This window comes from Thunnus albacares, chromosome 5 (assembly GCF_914725855.1).
Source record: "Thunnus albacares chromosome 5, fThuAlb1.1, whole genome shotgun sequence".
Lineage (NCBI taxonomy): Eukaryota > Metazoa > Chordata > Actinopteri > Scombriformes > Scombridae > Thunnus > Thunnus albacares.
The window spans coordinates 16,198,005-16,223,103 of record NC_058110.1 but is presented as its reverse complement, the minus strand read 5'-3'; the positions used below and the strand labels follow the sequence as shown (position 1 = coordinate 16,223,103).

Genomic DNA, 25,099 nt, shown 5'->3' with positions numbered 1-25,099 from the left:
CTCCACACACCACTGCTGCAAAGCTCCTCTCTGTACTTCATTATTAATCAGTTCCTCATTTTTACTGCATGTGTTTATACATATTTATTTGTTTTATTAGCCGGGAGGAGAAACTAACATTTTTATGTTGTATGTGATATCAGGACTGAATAGATTATGATGATGATGATGGTTACCATAGTGGCATCAGCTCCTCTCTGTGCTCATAAAAACATTGTTATGTAAAGCCCATAGTTCAGCTGCAGTGTGTCTCTGGAGTGATGAATGAATTTTTACACATCCTGCAGTGACGTCATGTAAATCTTGACTATTACTGAGTCCTTTAATTGTACCACAAATATCCCTTTTAGTTCTGTTTATACCTAAAGATTTGTTTTGGCAGTATGTTTGGTTCACTGACTCTTTTATATGATTACAATGATTTGAAGTCTTGCTGGTCTCTCTTCTTCTTCTCTTTAATCCTCTTTGCCCTCTGAGATTTTGCAACCCAGCGAGTTGTTTTCCAGTCCAATCCTCCTCACCGCAGGCTGCTGTGTCTCTATCTCTCATCTCACAGACGTATGAGAGGTTGAAGTCACAATTATCAAATGATAAAAAATTAAATGTCATGAGAAAGCTTCATTCGTCATTCAAGATGAGGCCTACAGAAATATTTAAAGGACAGAAACTGAGGTGATTGTCAGGTGATTTTGGCATTTAGACTGAGTTTTTTTTTATTACAGACTGAAAATAATTACAGCTGAAATGATTAGTTGATTCATCAAGCAGTCAATCGTCAGAAAATTATAAATGTCAAACATTGGCTGGTTCCAGATTGTCAGATGTGAAGATTTGTCACTTTTCTTTGTCTTATGTGACAGTAAACTGAATGTCTTTGTGTTTTGGACAAATCAAACAATTTGAAGACGTCACACTGAGCTTCAGGAAATTGCAATTGTGAAAAACTATGATTTTTTTTGTTGTTGTACTATTTACAGATATTTTATTGACCAAACAATTGATCAATAATGAAAATAATTGTTATTTGCAGCCCTAAAAGTAATATATACACTAAAGACGAAACAAAAAGTACAAATTACAAATCTGCAACCTAAACGTCACTTGATTTTAAGTTGTATCATAACATTTTCAAGTTCACATTTTCATTAAGGCAACTTTTGTCAGTTAATATTTGCTACTTGTCCTCTTCTATGTGATAATAGAAGATGATGAAGATGGTTTTGTTTTTCATCAAATTAATTTAAAACGTACAATTTTTTATTTACATGCTTGATTTTCATTCAAAGCATAAACTGCATTATTTTTATTTTTATTTCAAAACATTTTTGTCACATTTATTTGCAGCATTTAGTTTTACTTTCATTTCTACGGTAATCACAACTTTTCTCCCCATTGGTTTGCCTACACATAGATTTGTGGTTGTCACGGCAACAGCGCAGGCTAGAGCTGCTCTGTGTGTGTGTGTGTGTGTGTGTGTGTGTGTGTGTGTGTGTCTGTGTGTGTGTGTGTGTGTGTGTATCTTTTGTATTCTGCACGTGTTTGCGCGTGGCCCCCAGCCTCCATCAGTGCCGCAGCTCGGGCACGGGAGTCTTTCGGGGGGGGCGGGGCCTGTTTCGCTGCAGAGGGATGCTCCGCAGCCCCACGCTGGACCAACCAGTCTGGAAATCCCTGCTCACAGGCACGTAGCACACACACACACACACTCAAGCATCTGTGCTACATCCCTCCTCCTCCTCCTCCTCCTCCTCCTCTCCTCCTTCATCTTCTCCTCCTCTCTCACTCTTGTAGCGGCTCTCCGACGCTCCGTCCTCCGCAGCTCTGACTCACTCCGCTCTCCTTCTCCCATCCGCGCCAAGCTGAACCGCTCGACCCGGAAACATGTCCTCCAACCTGCCCCCCGGGACCACCGCAGCCGGGGGCAAAAACAAGCCCCTCTCCCCCTTCAGGAAGCGAGGCAGCCTGCAGTACACAGCCAGCACAGGTGAGTGGAGGGAACCTGGGGCTGGAGAGGGGGGTCGATCTGAGGTGCTGGTCCTGAAACATAAACTGAGCTCATGGCTCAGGACTGTGTATCTTTGTGTGAATTCTTACTTCTTTTTTTGGAACAATTTAATATTTATTTTTGATTTCTGATTATTTCAGTGTTCAGAGCAGCAGTGACAGAAAAGGATGAATTACTTTTTGTCTGGAGTAGTTTGGGGAAATGCGAACCTGTTGATTAGCAGAGGATGCTCTCTCTGGAGCATTTGTACGTGCTGGCTTCTAGTGTTTACTTTCATCCCTCGTTTTCAGATTTATTTTTAAAAATGACACAGCATGCATACATAAAATCTGTTGTATCAGCCTTATTTTCAACATGAATTTGCCTCTGCTGCATGAAAACATTCCCATGTTGCATAACTCGTTGCTGTCGGGTGAAAACTCATATTCTGTTAGTTTTCAGGTTCCTACATGAGCTGATGACCCTTTGGTTTGTGACAACCTTTCAACACATATTGCATAAGGTGAAAAAATGCGAGCTACACCTGAAAATATGACTTTTTATGTGTATGTGGTGTACTGGCTTTTCCCTGTTTTTCATTCAGCCTGATGGTTGTAGCCTATGTGGCCCAGAGAGAATATGTAGGTTGGTACCTCAGGACTTGATCCCCTGCTGAATGAGAGGATTAGCCTCCACTCTCATGTATGCACACACTGGCCTTTCATCCAAACTACAAAGAATGAAAAATGACCGTATGACGAAATACCAGCCATTTAAAACACCCCTCCTTCTGTTCATTCAGTGTCATCTCTCAAACTAGTCGTGTTTTTCTATGAAATGTGCAACTGCTTCATCAGTTTCATACATAATATCATGCAAATGGGGATATTTTTAAACAGCAGCACAGAAACATCAATGTCTTCATGTCATGTATCATATTCAGCCTTTGTGGTTGATATATTTCATTAAGCAAGAAAATAATTCAATGTGCAAAAACTGTGGTGAGATAAATCCCTCTTTTCAAGAATTTTCCTAGACATGAATATTAATATCTAGAAACAAGACCTGTTGAGAAAGATCAGTGCGTTTGTTTCTTGATATCTTGTTAGTTTATTAGTATTGGAAGCAGATCATATACCCTCCCCCTATTGGCAGATTTGTTTATAATATTAGAATTGCAGACAACGCCTTGAAATAATTGAAATAATCTGTAGATTTATCTTTAAAACTCTCCCTCACCCATTTCACGTCTCCACTGGGGGACATGTACGACTGACAGTGACACACTGTGACGTTACAGTGACTTTCGAGGTAGCCAGATTTTTAACCCCGACAGTAAATACAACAGCTGGAAGTCTGAGTGATTCACCAACCTCTCCTTTACTTCAGCATGTTCTCTGTGACGACCCTCATTTACTGCTCGAAGCTGACAGCAGCGATTATGAAAATCACTCTGGAGTCTCAGAGTGGAGGAAATAAATAGTCTCTGCAAGGAAGAGAGCTGGTCTCGGCTTTTATATTCGACAAGATCTTTTTTTTTTCTCTTCTTGATGTAGAGGAAAGGCGGCTTGTGCACAGATTCTGTTCTGGAGCCTCCAGGGTTTCACTTAGAAAGTCTCTGCAGACGCACAATAAGATAACAGTCACATTTTGTGTTGTTAATGCATCCAGGGAACCATCTGAGTAAGCAAAGATGACATTTACATGAGGTGACTCATCTTCTTTTGTATTTTGTGAAGGGCACTAATCTAGTTGGGGGCAGATTGAACAGTGCAGTCCGTGTAAATAGTAACACGTGCAGTGAAAACAGGCTGCAGATACATGATTGTATTGGAGGGGCTATTTGAATAATTGCCAGTGTCACGTCTTTAAATGCACAATGAATCTTTAATAAGGTTATTGTTGAATCTGCTGGAGTCACTAACAACAACATCATACATTATAGATTGTCTGCTTAACAACAAATAATTTGACACTTAGCGTGCTGGAGGAGCTTTAGTCTATTAGATTGTTTAAACTGAGAATCAATCCAATCTAATAAGCTCTCTGCCAATCAATCAGCACAGCAGAGTAAAAAAGACAGCTGCAGCAGTATCTAATCAGTCACATATTTAAAGGTATTGCACCTGCTATACACATAATACGCTGCTCCATGTCTATCAGACAGCCTTGTGCTCTCTTGTGTGCTTATTGTGTGAAGAGCTGAGGCGTAGCGTTAGCGTCCATATTTAGCTCATTATTACAGGGTTCGTGGACTGAACTCGGCGGAGAGAGGCAGTGGGTGAATCACTCCTCTAGCTGTGAAAAAGGTAGTTCTGAGATTTGTGTGCCACCCACTCACCAGTTAGCCTGTTCTGTGCCTCGTGCTGTTTTTCACTTGTTGAACCACTAAAATCAACACAAGTGAAAATACAAGAACTTTATGTAGCAGCAGATATTTGCTGTGTGATTAAAGCTTTGAACTGAAATGACATAAACAGACATTATGATATTCAGTAATAGCAAAAACACACACACACTCAATTATAATTATAATAATTATGTAGCAGCTTTAAAAACACATTTATATGAAAACAGACAAAGACTCACAAGAGCACATAAAGTACATGATAAACATAGTTAACAAGAGTAAAATACTGTATATATACTGTATGTTGTTTCTTTGATACTTGAGCGTTATTTAGATCTACTCCAGACATGTTTTGAGGACATAAAGTTAAAGTTACTAAATTCAGAATCTATGAATATCTAAATACTGTTCATTTCAAAAATTGGACACAAGATGTCTCCTTCTCCACTGAAAAGTCTCAGTGTTTGTGCACTGGAGACTTCAAGTTTCCACATCATGCTCGTCTAAGTTTCATACTGGCCCTCGATCGGCTCCAAACTAGCTGTGATGTCAACTAGTTTGGACAAATCATCCTTGTAGGCCCGCCGCTTTAACTCGGGCAAAGAGAAAACAGCTTTCTAGTGTCAAACTGCACGTACATCATTCTGCACAGTGAAGCTCAAACATCAAACCGAAGGAACAGTAGAAAAACATATAAGTAAAAGTACAGTAGTGATACCACAATATGAAAATACTCTATTACAAGTGAAAGTCTGAAGTAAAAGTACAAAAGTACTATCAAAGAAAGCACTGAAAATATCATAATAAAAAGTACTCATTATGCAGCAGAACGGTACCTGTTGATGTCATTTTATTATAGATTATATCAATTGATTATTATTATATTAATATGTAAGAAGCTTTTCAGTGTTGTTGCTGGTTGAGATGGAGCTAATTTGACTAGTTCATATACTGTTTAATCTGAAGCAGTGCTTTATATCTTGTTATTTAATGTAAAGTTACTATAGTTGGCAGATAAATATAGACATACGTAGATAGTGCAGTAAAAAGTACAATATTTCACTCTAAAATGTAGTGAAATGAAAGTGTACAGTAATACTACACCAACATGCTGTAAAAGATTAAATAACTAGGTTGCTTTTTCAACGTGGTTCAACATACAGCAGGCTGATGATGGACCTCTGAACACATTGTACTTCGCCCACATCTTGTTCACGCCTCCTTCGGTTGTGTCACGCCTTGAGATCATTACAGGTCAGCACATGTCGGGGTCTGTGTGGAGAACAAATACAGTAATGACAGGAAACAGACCCTGTAGGTTAAATGTTAAGCCCCTGTCACTCCTCACTGTAACGCAATCTGTACAAGTAATATCTCAATTTGTAATTAATGATTTACCAAGCGTCAGGACCCCCACCCATCAGTTGCCTAACACACCTTCATCTGATAACCTTCAGTCAGTTACTCTTCATGTGTATCTGCAGTTTCGTGTCAGAGGTCTTGTGGACTCGTGCCCTGTGTTTGGGACCACCTCTTTGTTGTATTGTTGCTCCTACCTGATGGTGCTGTGATGCAGTAGATATACTGTAGTGATACCTGATGCCTGTTTGCAACACATCGACCTGTGAAGGGCCAGAATCTTGTTTGAAAGGTACAGTTTATGATGATGCTTCAGACTGTTGTTTTGACATATTATTAAATTAAAGAAAATATCTAGTGGCTGAAATATTGTTGTGTTTTTGTTTATTGGGTCCCTTTGGAAAGAATTATTGTACTTTTTGTGCTACTTTACAGATAAAAATGCTTCATACAAAACGCGATCATCTTATAAAATGATGCACTACTATAGATAACAATGCACAATTTCATATAAATATACTAAATAAAATTATCTCTCAGAATGCTATTTACATGTGAACATATATCAATAATAATCCAATCATATAACATAGTGTTTATAATAATATTAAGTTGAAAGGGGGCTTTCTGCTTGGTGAGTGCTTTTACTTTTGATACTTTAAATATATTTTGCTGAAATACTTTTGTACTTTTGTGAATGCAGGACTTTTAAGTGTTTTTATAATTGAGGTCTTGTTGTTTGTTCTTCGGTAAAGGTCTGTGTGCTTCTTCCAGCGCTACTTTTATTACATTAATGAATTCAGGTTAGATTAATGTCTTGCCTCTAGAGTTTCATTCGGTCCTTGATGTAATGCTTCACATCATGGTGAGCTGTTGTTGATTTGATGAAGCTGCATGTATGTGTGAGTGTGTGTGTGTGTGTGTGTGTGTGTGTGTGTGTATGTGTGTGTGTGTGTGTGTGTGTGTGTGTGTGTGTGTGTGAGTGTGTGTGTGTATGTGTGTGTGTGTGTGTGTGTGAGTGTGTGTGTGCGTGTGTGTGTGTGTGTGTGTGTGTGTGTGTTTGTGTGTGTGTGTGTGTTTCTGTGTGATACAGCTTTGGACCATCAGAGGGAGCCTGGTCTGAATAAATGCAGCGTCACTGACCAATCAATGAACAGTAATCTTGTTTGTTGTGCTCCTCTCGGGGCCACCACAATAATTTGATTAGTGCTCTTGAAAGCAATTTTGGCTTTGAGTGCCTTGATTAAAAAAAAAACAAAAAAACCCCACAACAATTTAACCTTGAGAGGCAGAGTGGTAATTTGTTAGTAGTCAGATTGTATTTGACTCTCTCGAGTGTTTCTTTGTCCAGTTTGTCAGCTGTGCTTTTCAAACGGCTTCAGTCTAAGAGTCAATCTTATATGTTTTATATGCAGCATGTTGTCCTGACTGTCAGGGTGTTTTAGCTGCCGTTTTATGTTTGCATTGTATTTTCATACAGTTGTATAGATAACACCACAACTAATGTAATATTTACTCCTGTAACTAAAACCTACAGCACCCAGATGTTTTAGGGAGTTATTCTGCCTTTTTTTTTTAGAAATCATACTCATGACACATATTTAAAGATAGAAACAAACTAGCACATTGTTAGTTTTGGTCTTTTCATGAGATTTGTTGAAAATAACAAAAACATAGAGTATCACCCGCCTTATCCTTTAAAAGAAAGGTAAGAAAACAGCACAAAGTACACTTAACTAAGATTCTGTGTTATGCTTACAAAAAGGTAAAGATTTCTTATTCAGTCAACTTGAGTTGAACTCTAGACAGTATTGAGCAAGAGAAGATAAGATAGGCAGCACAAACACTTCATACACACTGATGTTGATTGAGCTAAACGCCTCTTTTACTCTTTGGTTGGAAATTAATGAAATTAAATCTTTGGTAACAACAGATCCAATCACCATGACTTTGTGTATGAAGCTTATAACACTTTCTCAGATCATTTGAACACCCATTAATGGCATTTTGTCAAATCTTTCTTGACTTAATTAAAGGTCCGAATCCTCATTTGGTGGATAAATTGGATAAATGTCTCATCGTCTGCCAGGATTGGAAGTTTTTTTTTCTAGGTCTCATTAAAATTCAAATGCACGGAGAGTAAAGTGCAGCCCAATAAAACCTCAATGAAACATTCACATTTTTCAGTACATTTTATTCTTTTCAAGCAGGCAGCCGTTGCTGTTATCCAGAGCAAATTTACATTCAGTGCAACAGTATAATAGAGAGACATGACTGCAGGGAAATGTTCACACAACGAAGGATTTCACAAACTCTTATCGTTCAGTTCACTGAGTTATTAATGTGTTATTTCATCCTTGGAGCGTACACACAGTTCTGTGTTTATAGCATGGGAAAGTATGTTCCAGAAATTACTGCTGCAACCATAATGGGGACAACGTGCTGTCCCTTTAATTTCACTCATGTGAGAGGAGATGGAGGCAAGCTCTCGTTTATTAGACAGTCATCTCCCTCAGACCGCTGCTATTCAGCTTGTGAAAAGACCATGACATCTCAAACCTTACTGCTGAGACAGCACCATTTTAGTCACACACACACACACACACACACACAGACGACACAAACATCCCGAACACATGGTCCCCTCAGCAAAACACAGCGAGGAGGGTGAAGCAGACAGGAGGGGGGTGCTGTAAGAGAGAGTCACAGCAGGCTGCACTGTGGAGGATCCACATCCGCCGGTGATGTACGTTGTCTCCCCCCCCTCCTCCTCTCTCTCCTGTGGTACGTTCCAGATAGATGTCAGGGGCATTTAAATGAGGAGGATCAGCTCCAGAGGCAGCTAGTGCAGCGACAGCTGGCCTGAACCAGGAGGCAGACAGAGCAGAGGGGGGTCACACACTGGGATGTGAGGGGGAGTTCATGGATCTGCTGGACCAGCTCTTTGTATGTATGAGAGGGACAGATTAAGGGAACAGTGGAGATGACTGTTTGACTCTGTGAGTGTGTGTGTGTGTTTACGTGAGAGCAAACAGTATGTGTGTGCGTTTTTGCTAGTTTTGTCATTTGACTGAGTGTTTGAAGTGTTTCTTTCTTGTTTCCTTCTCTTTCTCTCTCTCTCTCTCCCTCCCTCCAATCATGTTTAACCCATCTTGAAAGGACAGCAGACGCCATCCTGGGCCATTTGCTGTTTGGCATGCTCCATCTCCCTGCCAGGACAGCCTCTCTCTCCTCTCTCTCTGTCTCTCTCTCCTCTCTCGGCCCTGCTAGCTGCTGGTTAACGCAGGCTCTGAGGAGACAGGTACGCTCCGATACCCTCATCCCGTGCAAAAGCACAAATAACGCTCTCCTCTAACCCTCCCCCTCTCCCTTTTTCCTTTTCCCTCTTTCACACTCACCGCCACTCTTATCTGCCTGTCCCTTGACGGCTTTGTGTAATAGCCCTGAGCAGCGCTGTCCTTAGTGTGCTGAGGAGAATGTGTGTCGATTGATTGTCCCATAAACTAGCTTTCTCATGTCTTTTGGAGATGGCGTGAAGATGCAACTGTGCACGGAGAGGATCTATAAATTGTGCTGACTACACCTGCAAACTGTGGCATCTGGTGGAAACGCTTGTTTTTTTTTTAAGGCTAGAGGGCATTCTGCCTTTATATTTTTAGTTTTTCTTTATGGTGAGAGAAAGAAAGCTGAGAGCAGTGACGGAAACACAGGAAGGAAGTTTCTGCTAGAATCCAAGCATCAGCCTGCAGGAATACAGTTCACACAGCTGCAGAGACTCAACCATCTCTGGGCAGAGAAAGACTTTGATTACACATCTTTAGAAACGTCAGCTGTTTGATGCAGAGGCAGTGAGAGATGCTGGAAGAGTCAGCATCCTTTAGAGGAGCACTGAGGGCCAATAGATCCTGCTGCATTATCCAAGCGATGCATGTGTTTGTCTTTTGGACAAGAGACTCACTATTATATATGTTATATTGTATTTTTACTGCATTGTGTGTCTAAAACATTCTTGTGAAAAACCAGAGCATAAGAGAACTTATGCTTATGATTTTATAGATCTTTTAATTGTGGAAGCCAAAAAATATTTTGGCACTATGTAGCCTAATGAACCTTGATGGTTTTTTGGCATCAATCAAAATGTGCCCAAAGCACAGAGTATCGAAAATTGTCAGTCAGTGAAAGTCAGCATGAAATGTCTGATAAGATTTATTATCTTGTTTCTTTAATCTTTAATATAGTTTGTGAATTAAATTAAAATTTGGCCAGTTTTAGACTATTTTATTTAGGCAACATTCTTATGCAGTATGACACCATTTTTACATTTCAGAACTTTGATTTCTTTGGTGGTTTTGTTGGAAAAGATATTCATATCCCTCAAAGTAAGACACTGAAAAAAGTATTGTTTTTGTATCGGGATGGAAAGTAAAGTTGGCGTATCAGCACAGGTTTCGAAAAAACATTCAAACTATACACAGCCATACTAAAACTTATGAAAATGCACCTACAACACAGTGTTGTTTATATCCTTCGTTCCCCAGTTTTCCTGCTTTCTCAGCAGCTCCGACACACGTGAGCTGTGAGCGTATACGACATTTGCCACAGACACTGTGAGTCATTGGCATTTCTTTTGGGCTGAATACCAAATCTGCATAGTCAACAGGAGCAGGTACACAGCAGCTGATGATGCAAGGCTCGCTTGATGGTAGAGACAGTGAGGGAGGGGGGGAGAGGTAAAATCTCTGCATATTTAAGTATATTCGTCCAGAGATCCTTTGTTTTCACTGAGAAGTTAAAAAAGTGAGAGAGAAAAATACACAGCGCTGTGGATGAAGTTTCACAGGATGTTTCTTGACCCCTGAACTCTCATTCCCCTGTGGCCTGTAAGCTTCAAATGACTTTCCACTTGTCATCTCATCGCCGCAGACCTTTTGCACCGCATCATCCGGTTTGAGTCGGACTGGATGGGACGCTCCATACTCTTCCTTTGCTGCTGAAATATGCATGCAGTGGAAGTCCAATCGGCAAGTTGATACTATTTGACCTCGTTTTCAGGCTTTGTGGCAATATGGAAGGAACAATGAGCTGTGGAAGATTCAACATGTTTTTATATTAGACCCCCTGTAGCGCCTGGGGACAGTTTACAGTCTGTTTCATGTTGTGAGTCCCTCATGCTGCTTTCCTCCTGCTCCTCTTAGATCAATAAAAGCTTGAGCCGACCTGATTATGTAGTAAACAGTATGTTGAAGTGAAACATGGCTTAATTTCTGAGTGGTTCGCTCTCCGACTGTGGGGGGATGAGTTGTTACGCAACCATAGATGCAACTGATCCAAATATAGCAGCCATTAGGGGATTAGCTCCGGGTCCTGTAGGCTTGGCTTTACTATGGCCCAGCCTGCTTGGATGTCTTTGCCGCTGGTCGCGTACCGTCCTCCACGCCACTGTCCATTGTTATCACATTAAATTGATATACTGCAAATCAATGCAGAGATAACATCTGAGCTGGCCATAACGTTACACAGACGTGTCCCTTCCTACCATCAGAGGAGCATATGTCTGTGGCTTAACTTTGTAGACTTTGTGGCTGCGATTGGAGGAGTTTAGCATCACAGCATGTGCAGTGTTCTTATTTTATTGACTCAGGCTTTCTTTAGATAGAAGGAAATATTTCAATGCACCAGTTTTTCTATAACATTAAATAGTGATGACTAGAGCTGCAATGATTAGTTGATTCATCGACAAGTCGATTGACAGACTATTTTGATAAAGACGTAGTTGTTTTGAGTCATTTTTTAAGCACAAAATGCTGTTTTTCTGGTTCCAGCTTCTTACATTCATATTGCATATTTAACACAAACAGATAATCTGCTTTATCAGGATTGTGTGTATCTGCAGTTTGATCACATTTGATTGACAACATAAGCAAACATCCCACCAGCTGTCATCATATTATGTCACTAACATTATAACATTGGTTCGGTGCGATTCAAATCTTTTTCACCAATCAAAGCTCTCAGTTGAGAATAATGAAAAGTCGCAGCTACAAAGTTTCTTTCGATCATCGTTGACAAGAACTTGAGTTGGGCAGAACAAATTGATTATGTTAGTAAAAAAGTGACTAAATGTGTTGGAAAGACATGTTACGATGTGAACAAACACTGTCTTCATACCCTTCAATCTGTTGTTAGTTTTCATACCATTCATGTTCCTTTTCCAAAAACGGTTTACTATCTCATCAAACCGTTCAAATTCTTGCTCCACATTGGCTCCATTACTCTAGAAACTTATTACTATTTATATGAATGTTTTTCTAAATATGATATTTTATATTCCAAAGATTTTTTCATTATTTAAGCCCATTTGGTCTTTGCTCTTCTCCTTACACATTCATTTCCATCATTACATTTTTTGCGTTATCTGGATTTGAACTCAGACTCAGAACTTGAGTATTCAGCCCTAGAAAGGTCAAAGCATGAACACACTTGATTATTTATACACTTAAGAAGTTTGTGTTCCCCTCAAGTATCAAGTATTGCTTAAGTATTTTAATTATACCAGAGACACTCATCTATGTTTTGACGTTGCTGCCTCGTGCTGCAGGCAAACTTGTCCTGCGTGTTGAGTAGGATGTGTTGATTGGACGGTGTTGAGCAGAAGGTGATAAACATGTGGTGGTTGTAGTCTAGCCAATGATTACACCATCACCTCTTCTCGCTTTTACGTCTCTCTCTCTGCTTTTATACCTTAAATGAAGCTTTTTGTTGGCTCGTTTAATTGGCCTCTCTGATCTCCTTAAATTAATCCGACTCTTAATAAAACTGAAGCACAGAAGAGTACAAAGACAATACAGTTTTATTGTCAGACAGCAGGTATCATACACTGTACCCTCTATGACCTTCTTGTGCGTGTCTGGTAAATGCTGACGGACAACAGAGCGGCTGTCACTCCAGCACACACAGGATGAAATATTCAGCAGGATGATGAATATTTCAGTGGCAGGTGCATCGTTTCAAGAGATTAATATCATTGCAACACACTACTAAATATACACCTGGATGGGGTCACAGCAGTGAAGGTATTCTCTCTCCTCTCTGTTTCTGTTTCTCACTGGCGAGCTTCTCTTGTTTTCCCTATCGCTGTTAACAACCTTCTCTCCAAGCGTCTACGCACAGCTGTCTTTTTCCGTCTTCCCCCCCGTTTTCTCTTCTGGCCTTTCCATGACAACTGGGTTTGTATAAAACTTGCAATGGCAACAATGGAGGGTATTAGCCAGTGTACTTGCTGATGGGCTCTCTCCACCTGAATGGTCCATTGTGTCTTGAGGCACAAACAGCCGCTGAGCTCAGACCTCCACTGTTGTGTAAAGGCCTTCATGGCAGAGGAACAACAAGCTTTGCAGACTGTTTAGGGTCGCTGTGAGTTAGTTATATGTTAAAGGAATTGAGAATCATAGAGAAAATACACACAGCGAGCTCACTGAGACAGTTTAGCTGATTCATATTTATGTCCAGCCCACTTTTTCCATGCTGGCTAAAAAGAGGAGAAATTTGCTATTTTTGTCGAGGTTGATAAGCTCATTAATAGTTAATAGGACACAACTGTTGCATCTTTTCAAACTGAAATGGGTTTCTGAAATGAGGAATTATGTCAGAAGATACTGTGTGGTTCTTCAAAAAAAGTTTTAGTCTATTATAGGAGAGAAATCCCTCAATACTTGGTAAGATGCATAATTTGTTCCCTCGTTTTACAGCTTTCCCTCCCCCTCTTTATCTGCAGTTGATCTCCGTGGTGCCCGCCACCTCCTCACTTCCCAGCATTCCTTGCCTGGGATCCCCGTCTCCTTGAAGCAATCCATTGACCTGCGTACATCCATGGACGGGAAGTACAAGGAGATTGCTGAGGTCAGTGCTCAGTGACTGTGCACAATTATAACTTAAGATTTATTTTAAACATACTTGTGGCCGGATGTATAAACTTTGATAATGTTGTCTAAACTGCATGTGTGTCTGTGTGAAGGAGCTTTTCTCTCGCAGCCTGGCAGAGAGTGAGATGCGCAGCGCCCCCTATGAATTTCCAGAGGACAGCCCCATTGAACAGCTGGAGGAGAGACGTCAGCGTCTTGAGCGACAGATCAGCCAGGATGTCAAGTAAGCAGGAGAAAGGACGTTGTTGGTTAACACACATGTGACTGTGTTTTCAGTCAGACTCTGCTCTGATGATCCCAAAGTGAGCTCAGCCTCTCTGTCCTCAGGTTTGAACCCGACATCCTGCTGCGAGCCAAACAGGAGTTCATGAAGACTGACAGTGCCACAGATCTGGAGTGAGTGTGTCCCCTGCCTCTAGGCGACGTCTGATGATGATCTCATTATCTCAAACTGCCAGAATAGTAAAAAATATTTGTTTACTGATCTGCCGTTAGATACATGAAGGAGCAGAGCCAAACTCCTGACCTGCCGAGAGAGCTGGTTCCAGAGAGAGAGTACCAGCGGGTCACTATTTCTGGAGAGGAGAAATGTGGGGTAAGTCAGAGTGGTCGCTGCTGTGATGCAGGGAGGACCGGTAGAAAAGCGAGAACAAGTGTTTATTAATATAAACGCTTCTCACTGGATTTATTTTGTGTTTCTCATGGTTAAATAACACCTCCTCTCCTTTTCTTTCCTTATTCCCTTTTGTTCTATTGTTCTTCTATCAAGGTCCCCTTCACAGATCTGCTGGATGCTGCCAAATGTGTGGTGAAGGCCCTGTTCATAAGACAGAAGTACATGGGTCTGTCGCTGCAGAGCTTCTGCAGGACCACCGCTCGTTACCTGCAGGAGCTCAGTGAGAGACCCCTGGACTTAGATATCTATGAGGAGGAGTTCCCAGAGACAGCAGAGACCACAGTAATTGCAGGTATACACACACATGTACAAAGTAGCCTACAATCATATACTGCACACTAGAAACATTTATATATAACCAACAAAATATGATCCTGATCCTGATTTGTGCTCAATGAATTTGAGCTCTGAAAACTAGTGATGGGCATTTGTTTCTGTTTCCTGCCATTTTATATGCTAAATGTTTAATCAATTAATCTAATGATTGATTTCTTTACTCAAAAAGGATAAATAATCTGATGTTAATATGGCAACAAGTCATGTCCAGTGTCATGTGTGGTACTCCCACATTAAGACATAACAGGTCACACCCAGAGATTTCACCATCCATCTGTTCCACACCCCTGAACAGGCTGTCGCAACATGCAGGCTGTCAAAATGAGACCTTAGCTGCATGTGCGTTCCCACCTTGTTCACAGTGCAACGTACTGTCTTCTCTCAGATGCCACAGTGCACCCACCTGTTTCTAAAACGCACCCCTATGTGAACCGGGACCCTGCCAGCATGCCCCCTGATATGGGTTACGGCTGCAAGATGGTGGGCGGTGTCATGCATGTGTACACGACGAGGAACATAATGGAAAAGTGAGATATTTTTAATGAATCACTTGCATGCGAGCATGTTTTATCTTCCAGTCCTTGATGTGGAAGGATGCCTGAGCCAAGTCTGTTTTTAGACTCAGTTCACACATTTCGCTGGCAGCAGAGAGTCTTCTGCTGAAGTTTTCATGTTGCTAACAGGAGCACAGAGCTGGACCTGCCGTATCCAGACCTGCAGGAATACATCGCTGATATGAACGTCATGATGGCCCTCATTATCAACGGACCAGTGTATGTTTTCCTCATGTTTGAACACTGTAACACTGTATATGCATTTCAGATTTAACTTGAAATGACGATATTTGACAGGTCAAATGGTCTAACACCAGTCATGTTGGTTTCTTGCGTCCTGTTTGAAGCATCTAGTTAAAAAAATGCAAGCAAAACAGAGAAGTTCATTTTTAGAATATCTCACAAAGTTTTTGTTTTTGGTTCTTGTCACCACAGAAAATCCTTCTGCTACCGGCGTCTGCAGTATCTTAGCTCCAAGTTCCAGATGCACATCCTTCTGAATGAGATGAAAGAACTGGCAGCGCAGAAGAAAGTCCCACATCGAGACTTCTACAATATCCGCAAGGTAACTTGAGAGCCGTTCCGACTTTGCCTGATCAAAATTATTCTCCATAATCCAGAGCCAGAGTCCACTATCTAATTTTTGTTTTACAGGTCGACACACATATCCACGCTTCGTCCTGTATGAACCAGAAGCATCTTCTGCGTTTTATCAAAAGAGCCATGAAGAAATATCCTGCAGAGATTGTGCATGTGGAAAGAGGAAAGGGTCAGACGCTCATGGAGGTGTTTGAGAGCATGAACCTCACAGCCTTTGACCTGAGTGTGGACACCCTGGACATGCATGCAGTAAGTTAGGTTCCTGAAGGATCAGTGAAGAGCGCCCTGGATGTACCTTCAAGGCTGAAATGTCAAATAGTGATTCAACTAGACATCAGCTCAGTAAATAAGAGATTGTGACACAGTGTTCCAACTTATCTTTGCAGGACCGTAACACTTTCCATCGCTTTGACAAATTCAATGCCAAATACAATCCCATTGGCGAGTCCATCCTGAGAGAGATCTTCATCAAAACGGACAACCACATCGAGGGGAAATACTTTGGTCACATTATTAAGGTGCTCACTGAATGCATAAACAATCACACTTGCACCTTTAATGCTGCCATTCACATTCATGCCTGCAGAATGACTGTGTGAGGCACCTGCGCCCTCTGCTGACTGTTTGTGGCACTGCTTCTCAGGAGGTTATGGCTGACCTGGAGGAGAGCAAGTACCAGAACGTGGAGCTGAGGCTGTCAATCTATGGGCGCTCCAGAGACGAGTGGGACAAACTGGCCAAGTGGGCTGTCAAACATCAGGTCTACTCAAACAATGTGCGCTGGCTCGTGCAAGTGCCGCGACTTTTGTGAGTAACTCCAGTGGTGGAAAATACCAAAGTACATAATACTTTGTCATTTCAGAGAGAAATATTGTACTTTTTTGCTCTGCTAACATTTATTTAGTATAGTAAATAGTTACTTTCCTTATTAGAATTTTAGATATAAAACCTACAAAATATGCAGCATTGTTATAAATTATATAAATATAAACTACCTCATTGACTATTAAGGACTATTAAGTTATTATAATTTGCTCTACCTCCACCAGTCACATAAAAATGCTGCATCCATGTTAATGTATTCAACAATGATGCATAATATTATAAAAGTATAATATACATAATCAGATTTTCCTAATTTTCCATTCTTCATAATGACTTTTATGTTTTTTTTCATTTTTAGCAGATAATACTTTAGTACTTTTACTTAAGTACAATTTTGAATGTTGGACTTTTACTTGGGGTATTTTTACACAGTGGTGTTGCTACTTTTACTTAAGTAAAGAATCAGAATACTTCTAACAGTGAGTAACTCTCATTGAGGTTTACAAACAGCCACATCAACTGCTGATCATTATGAAAGTATCTGTAGTATACACAGTGGTGGAAAGTAACTAAGTACATTTACTTAAGTACTGTACTTGAGTACAGTTATGAGGTACTTTGCTATTTCCATGTGATGCTACTTTATAGTACTACTCCACTACATTTCAGAGGTAAATATTGTACTTTCTACTCCACTACATTTATTTGACAGCTTTAGTCACTTTTCAGATGAAGATTTGACACAATGTACAATATAACAAGCTTTTAAAATACAACACATTGTTAAAGATGAAACCAGTGATTTCCAACCTTTTTGGCTTTTGATGTCTTACAAAAAGCAGTGTGTAGTCAGGGTCATATTTCAGATGTCTATGAGTTGTTAACAGGTCCACCAAATAGCAATTTTTCCTTCTAAATTTCTCACATGGTTTAATTTCAGTAAATGTTGAAATGATCCAATATTTCTCCAAAAACCAAAGATTAGAGAAAAAGTCCAAAAACTGAAAACATTTTTTTATGTATTTTTGTATCAGAACTTTGTTTTTTCTTCTTTCCTCTTGCATTTATCATCTCATGACCCCTCTATCCTCTATCTTGTGACTGGATTTCACAAAGAGGAATTGTCTTTCAGAGCTTTATTCCTGAATCACATTCGTATGCATACGAGACTCTAAGTCTGGATTAGACAGATACCAAGAAAGAAGTCAAACATGTGCACTTATAGTCACAGCCACGCATGCCACAGACAGTACTGGAGCATAAACCCCTCAACTACACAAGCTTGACAGTTTAAATTGTACAACAGTCGATCCTTTGTTCATCACTTATCAGTGTTTCTTCCTGGAGGAGTTCTGCCTCCACATTAGTCTGCTGGGAACTGAAAGTTACAGGTCGAATCACACAGTTTGCTTCTGATAATATTTCTGCACTTTCTCACACAAGGTTTATGCAAGTGAAAGGTTTAGTCTGCACATGCACATCTAAGCATAAAACTGGTGGATCATTAAACAGTGTATAATTAAGAATATAAAAGTGCCATTACAAAAATATTTTTTCATGTAGGACTTTTACTTGTAATGGAGTATTGTTACACTGCTGTATTTCTTCTTGAGTAAAAGATCTGAGTACTTCTTCCACCACTGAGTATACGTGAGTAAAATAAGCAGTAGATGACTTTTCATTTGTTAATTATCTCATAACTGACCCCTGATATGTATTTGTTCTCTTTTCAAAGTGATGTCTACCACACGAAGAGACAGCTGTCCAACTTCCAAGAGATGCTGGAGAACATCTTCATGCCTCTGTTTGAAGTTACAGTCAACCCCGGCAGCCATCCAGAGTTGCACCTCTTCCTTCAGCACGTACGACGTCTTTGCTGCAGAGTAATGCGTTTGATTATTCACATGTGGCCACAACACTCATAGGGTTTAATGATTCTGCTCTCGTTTCCCTCACACAGGTTGTGGGGTTTGACAGTGTGGATGACGAGTCGAAACCAGAGCAACATATCTTCAACCTGGACAGTCCGCTGCCAGTCAACTGGACCGAGGAGGACAACCCGCCCTACTCCTACTACCTCTATTATATGTATGCAAACATGACTGTTCTGAATCACCTGCGCAGGTATGTGACCACATCTCATTTCAACTGGATGCCACAATATGCTATTTGTTACTGCCAACAGTCTCTGATTGTAATATTTTGTGTTTACAGCAAATACAGAAAGAAAGAGCAGCAGTGATTCAGGGAGATTAAAACTAGCCGGCACTACTTTTTACTCTCTTATTAGATTTTTTTCAGACTCAATGAATAGTCTTAAAAAACAATGAAAAGCATAAAGTTTTGTGAAGAAATTGATATCTCTTTCATGTTTTTAAACCTCTGTAATATGACACAAAAGTCTAAACATGTATTAACCTTGCTGCAAAGGACACAAAGGCCTGCTGCCCCAAGAGAGGAGTTTCATTGGCACAACGAGATTTTTGTTAATTATTTAATGACAAAGAAGCATTGACATCTGTTCATCCCACAGACACAAATCCACTTTTAAAATATGTTAACGTTGTTAAGGTTTAACTTTAAAACTTTAAATTTCAGCATCTCACACAGTGGAAACAATTTCAATACAATCTCACATTTAGATATGCCAGTTTTTCCTTATTCAGTTCCTAGTTGTCATCACATTTAGCCACCAGCTACTGTATAAAACATAATAAATAAAAAAGTGACCAAATACATTATGAAAGAAACAGTTATTAGAGACTGAGAGAATGTATGACGTGTAAATAGTTTTAGTATGGGATGGATTGAATATCCTTATTGCATGAACAGGGTCATCACAGGACTAAAAAGTCTCACTTGTGAACACTTACCGAAGCCAGTTGTCCCAACTCAACTTTAATTCAATTACATAAAATCAGAAAACAAAAACTTTTATTACAAGTACAGTTTGTGCAAATGAAGTCATCCTCTGCCTTTATCTGTCACCTGTTTTATATGAGTTACTAGGAAACCTACTTTAGATGTTCATTGATGAAAACTGTACTTTGCTGACCTCCAAGCAAAGCTGAAATTCAGCTTCACCCTCCTTTATGGTTGCAGGCAGCGGGGGTTTCACACACTTGTACTACGTCCTCATTGTGGCGAGGCGGGGCCGATCCATCACCTGGTGTCTGGTTTCATGCTGTCGGAGAACATCTCCCACGGGTTGCTGCTCAGGAAGGTGTGACCTCAATATCACAACAGATGCTTCACATTACACACAGAGAGGAGAGAGAGAGAGGAGAGCTTATCCCTCCGACAGTTTGAGAGGAATTATTAATTTAGGAGAAGTTGTTCCAGCCTCAGCTCATCTTGATCATCTAGAGTCGTACTTTAGTAATAATTTTGTTACTTTAGACGCTCATGGCAAAGCAGAGCTGCAGTGTTAATGCACTCGTGGTGTACTGCTTATTTATAACACACAACATTATGCCTCGTGTGTCCCCAGGCTCCTGTGCTCCAGTATCTGTACTACTTGGCTCAGATAGGCATCGCCATGTCTCCCCTCAGCAATAACAGCCTGTTCCTCAGCTACCATCGCAACCCTCTACCAGAGTACCTGTCCAGAGGCCTGATGGTCTCTCTGTCTACAGATGACCCGCTGCAGTTTCACTTCACCAAGGTCAGTGCACACAGCCAGTCAAACATTTGTAGCATCCTGCATTTTAGAGTTTAGATTTCCTGTAAATTAGGTCTTAATCCTCTAAGAAGTGAAAATAAGGAATATTGTATAATTGTAACCATATAATAGTTGTACAAAGGAAAAGCTACATGTACGTGTGAAGTGGGAAAACAGACTGTTTTCATTTCATTAGACCTGGTGCATGTCTAATCAGAAATGCCCTACATCTTAATCGCTTTAATTAGGCGCGTGAAGTACACACAGATGCTGCGTAATTGTATTGCATTTAATGCTGGCATTACATCTACGTGTTTTTGAGTATACTGGCTTAATTGGTTGACCTTTCCTACACACCTGCCTTTGATAAATCTCTATAAACAGATATCTGCATATAAATGCAGAATCTCTTTGCAACGGGACAGGATTTTGGTACCGGAAGTGTTCTGGTTTCTGTTTGTAGTCCGAATAGTATTGATCAATCACGTTTGAGCGTCTTTGGTTGCATGCAGGTAAACAGTCCGTGTGGAGAGTAAAAGAGGCAGAACATATTGGCTGAAATTCAATCTCAGAACCCATCAGCTATCAGATTTAGCTTTTTATTATCTTTTTTAAATGTATTCATCTGCATTCATATACATATGTCTGTTTATAGAAATTAGCCAAAATGCCGTCTGAAGCATCTCAAGTTGCTAATCAGACTGTAAACAATAACCGGCGCACGGAAGAGGAAGTCTTGGCCCGGATATCCACTGGATAAACCGGAAGCCCTGAGATATTAGCCGTTGCCCCCAGAGGCTAAATCTTTGTCAGACAGATAGCCGATGTGTTCTGAGACTGATTAAGCATTAATCAGGGGTCCCACTGGGGCTTGACATTTAAAAGGTCCTTAAACACAAAGGATTATAACACTGACTGTTAGATAATGAGGCAAGCTGTTATTAACCTGCAGAATGAAAGATTTACTTACACAGACATAAAGATGGATCTATCTTTAAGACTTTGAATTAATGCTATAATCCTTCATTAAATGAAACCCCATTTTTTCAGCAATAGCTGCTCAATGTCTATAATTGCTTCCCTGTTTGGTAGTTTTAATTTTTACTGGCAGTTTCCCCTTTCTCACTTCAGATTCAGAAAGCATATTCATGTACAAGGGATTCACATGTCAAGACAAAATCTGGAGCATTTTGTTTGGGTGTGCAGATACACACAAACAGATACACAGGTTACTCTTCTTCTATTGCGTTGTGCATATGTCATTTCAGCGGCACCTGTGTTATTAAAACACACTTGCTGTCACCAACAGAAACTTCGGGTATTATCAAATCAACCAGGACTGAAATAATATGGTTTATATCTTTAAACTATAAAGAGGTATTCAAAAATGGTCCGGTAGACACATTGTATGTTATAAACATGTAGACAGTTCAGTTACAAGACACATATGTTGTCTGTCATTGGTGTCAATTAAAATGATCAAAATCTTTAACATCCCCAATAAAAATTGTCACTTTAAACTTCCACCATCCCCTTGTTTACTAGCTGTAACATATTTACAGTGAAGTTACATCTTAGTTGCTTAACATTTAATCAGAAATGCTCTGGTGTCTTAGAAAACATTCAGCTTGCAGTGTATGTTTAATCTATATATATATCTTTTTGCTCTGTTCAGGAGCCGTTGATGGAAGAGTACAGCATCGCTGCTCAGGTGTGGAAGCTGAGTTCCTGTGATATGTGTGAGCTGGCGAGAAACAGCGTGCTGATGAGCGGATTCTCTCATAAGGTATCAATTACCTTAACTATCAATTATCATTATAGCACATTACACATTATCCAATTTTACTGTCTACAGTGATACCTGTTCCAGGCATTCTGCAGACAGTTTAACTTTACTCCTCTTCTGGATCAGGTGAAGAGCAACTGGCTTGGCCCAAACTACATCAAGGAGGGACAGGAGAGCAATGACATCAGGCGCACCAACGTTCCTGACATCCGTGTGGCGTACCGGTACGAGACCATGTGTGAGGAGTTGAATTTAATCACACAGGCGATCCGCACAGATGAGCTGGAGACCATCGAGGAGGAGGGCAGTCTGTGTATGGCGGCTGTGCAGGGAGAGAAGTGAACACGCCGCACAACACAACACAACAAAATTCTCACTACATTCCCTGTTTTCACATTGGGACTTTGTACAGATTTGCATATGAACATATCACACCTGTGAAAGGAGAAAAGCTTTGTTACAAAGAGATTATGAGAGTCGCCACTGTGGCGAGAGGACCTACAATCTGTGTACATGAGGTGTTTACTTCCTTCTTCAGTTTCTTTGAGTTATTCTTTGTTAAATCTGTCGCAGTGATTTCAAGATGTCTCTTGATCTATTTATTTTTAAATGATTATATTTTCATGGTTTGTGGCCAGATTTCTGTCAATGTCTCTGTACAAAGTCTGTATTTCATGTAGAAAGCCTGGTACAATTCTCACCTTCAAAATGTTACCTATCAATACAACTTACACACTGGATCCCACAGTGACCGATTAAAGAAGACAATCAGGAACAATTTTGCAAAGTAAAGAGCCTGTTACTGCTTGCAGGGCCGTAGCTAACATTTAGGACACTGAGGTCATGTACTTGGTATCTTTTCTGGCAGTTTGAGGGTTTTGTTACCGTAGTTTTGAGGCGTCATTATCTAACAGTCAGTTTTTATAGACTCCACATATTTAAAGTCCAGATGAAACAGTATTTTGAGATTATCTAACTTCTGCATCGTGACGTATTTTCAAGTGAAACAGGATAGACAGGCTGGACATAACATTGGGAGGAATTTGAAACGTTGAATGTAGAAAAGTTGGCGTGTCATAATGAAGTTGACGATTGATTGATGGGTGGATGTCATGACATTATTGGTTGGTTCAAGCCTACGTAAGCACACGTCATATTTTGCTTTACAGGAAGAAAACATGATTGGATTTTGATATAAGAATAAAAAAAGGAATGGATTTTTTTGGGGGCATATATTGTTAAATAGGTGCACAATATGACCGAGGATGTGATCTCAAAGGGTTAATTTTTCATTTCATCTCGACTTTAAATTTGACTACAAAATAAATAAACAAATGCACAGAGTAGAGAACAACATTTAGACCTTCATTTTGGGGGAAAAAACGGCAACACTTTATTTTATGGTCCTAGAAAGTTTCCTGTGCAGAACTACATAACCTGGTATTCATTTTAGGGGGAAGATCTGAGATAGTTATTAGTTAGTTGTTAGTAGTTGTTGATTTCCAGATAAATTTCCTTGTAAGTACTCCTCAATTTAAATAAAACTTGCAGAAAATATAAATGAACAGCTAACTGAATATATGAAGTATAAATAATCCAAATAATAAAAAGAGAATGTATTATTTATTTAGAGACTTTCTTTTTGGTATTGGGGGGGTGACAGCGGTATTTCTAACATCCTGGCTACGGCCCTGATTATTTACCAAATCACCAACTTTTGCAGCAGAATCTGTGAACATGTTACTGCAAAAACCTTCAAAGAATATTTTAGTCCCATTAGAAACACTACATGAATTGTTTTTGTCTGTTAGTTTGCATTTTAAACTGTAATTAACCACAGGACAATACCTCATGCTGTATAACTGGTTGATCTTCAGTATTCCTGCTACTGGCAGTTATATTAATTACATGTTTCCTACAGCTGCTCCTTGTGATATTCTTACTGTTTATTTTTCTTTTACAGTCTTTACAGTGATTCAGTAGGGTTGCATGAAGGCATGTCACTATCGTTTCTGGTGTGCAGTAATGCTACTAAGTTGTAGCGTCTGATTATACTAACTCTTACTTTGTGACATTGTTTCTACTGAGTCTGAACTTTAACTCCTGATACCATCTGACCTTTACACGTATATATTTGAAATACGTACATTGCTGACTACAGTGAATAATGCATGATCTGTTCCAGTTTTATGTAATTTTACTCCTTGCACAACTTCAACCGGTGCCGTGAATCACAAAAAAACTTCCACCAGTGCCAAAGTCATGAGTAAAACATTTTTTCAGAGAACTTAAAGTCAACTAAACTGATGAACCTTTTTGAAACTCCTGCCTTGTCCTGATGTTATCAGGAGGACGACTTGTTGCTACTCAAAAGCAATGTGTGTGCTCCCTCGTGATTCTATGTGTTGTTTGTGAAATATTATTTAATGACATCTGTGTCTATGAAAAATAAATGTTGTTCACACTGGAGTGCTTGCCTCCCTTCAGTTTACAGATCTCAGAAAGGAAATGTCTTCTGAAACTTAAAACTGTAGATTACAAAAGTGATAAAGACATAAAGAGTGAGAAAAAAATCAAAATATTAATAATTTATGAAGATAATGAGGTTCAGTAGTTGCTCATTAGTAGGGGCTTTGTGGAAATATGAGCGAAGTGAAACAAAGAGGGCATTGTGTGGTGTTTCCATATTCAGCTCATTACTCTCAGATGTGGGTCAAACTGAGCAGTAAGTTCATGTTTTTAAAATTAAAGAATTGAGTTTTTGTGCAGGGATTAAGAGTCTGTGGTAGTGCTGAAACAGGAGGTCTAATAACTGATTAACAGGAGGTAATTGATGATAATTATTCGAATTTTCCAAATCATTTAAAAATGCCCAGAATTTAATTGTTGGTTAAAGCTACTAAAATGTGAAAATTATGCACTTCTGTAATTGTATCATTTTAAAGTGAATAACAAAGATTTATTTTCATTATTGATAAGACTGAGTAGACAAATTTAGCTCACTTTTGTCATTATATTTGACATGTTACTCACTAGAACAATTGAAAAA

At 39.7% G+C, this 25,099-nt stretch overlaps 1 protein-coding gene across 5 annotated transcripts; it reads left to right on the top strand.

Annotated features, from left to right (window-relative positions):
• The first annotated feature begins 1,790 nt into the window (after window positions 1-1,790).
• Window positions 1,791-24,519, top strand: ampd2b (adenosine monophosphate deaminase 2b). Of its 5 annotated transcripts, none has more exons than XM_044352676.1 (19): window positions 1,923-1,981; window positions 8,855-8,991; window positions 13,465-13,589; window positions 13,705-13,835; window positions 13,940-14,008; window positions 14,108-14,207; window positions 14,382-14,580; window positions 15,010-15,151; window positions 15,308-15,397; window positions 15,614-15,743; window positions 15,833-16,027; window positions 16,165-16,296; window positions 16,422-16,585; window positions 18,339-18,465; window positions 18,564-18,727; window positions 19,706-19,826; window positions 20,094-20,267; window positions 21,940-22,050; window positions 22,177-24,519. In XM_044352676.1, exons 3-19 carry the CDS (start codon window positions 13,560-13,562, stop codon window positions 22,390-22,392), a joined length of 2,295 nt encoding a protein of 764 aa, XP_044208611.1. In that variant the 5' UTR covers window positions 1,923-1,981; window positions 8,855-8,991; window positions 13,465-13,559; the 3' UTR covers window positions 22,393-24,519. The 5 variants fall into 5 exon arrangements, with proteins under 5 accessions (XP_044208608.1, XP_044208611.1, XP_044208609.1 ...); XM_044352674.1 differs by lacking the exon at window positions 1,923-1,981 and adding an exon at window positions 8,530-8,636; XM_044352675.1 differs by lacking the exon at window positions 1,923-1,981 and adding an exon at window positions 8,671-8,689.
• The last annotated feature ends 580 nt before the right edge of the window (window positions 24,520-25,099 follow it).

What these genes read in the sequence shown, in the direction of transcription:
- ampd2b (XM_044352673.1), top strand. Translation starts at nt 1,879, where the DNA reads ATGTCCTCCAACCTGCCCCCCGGGACCACCGCAGCCGGGGGCAAAAAC. An exon ending in TGCACCTCTTCCTTCAGCAC is followed by an intron (nt 18,466 to 18,563) that starts GTACGACGTCTT and finishes TCCCTCACACAG; the next exon opens with GTTGTGGGGTTTGACAGTGT. An exon ending in TGAGCGGATTCTCTCATAAG is followed by an intron (nt 22,051 to 22,176) that starts GTATCAATTACC and finishes CTTCTGGATCAG; the next exon opens with GTGAAGAGCAACTGGCTTGG.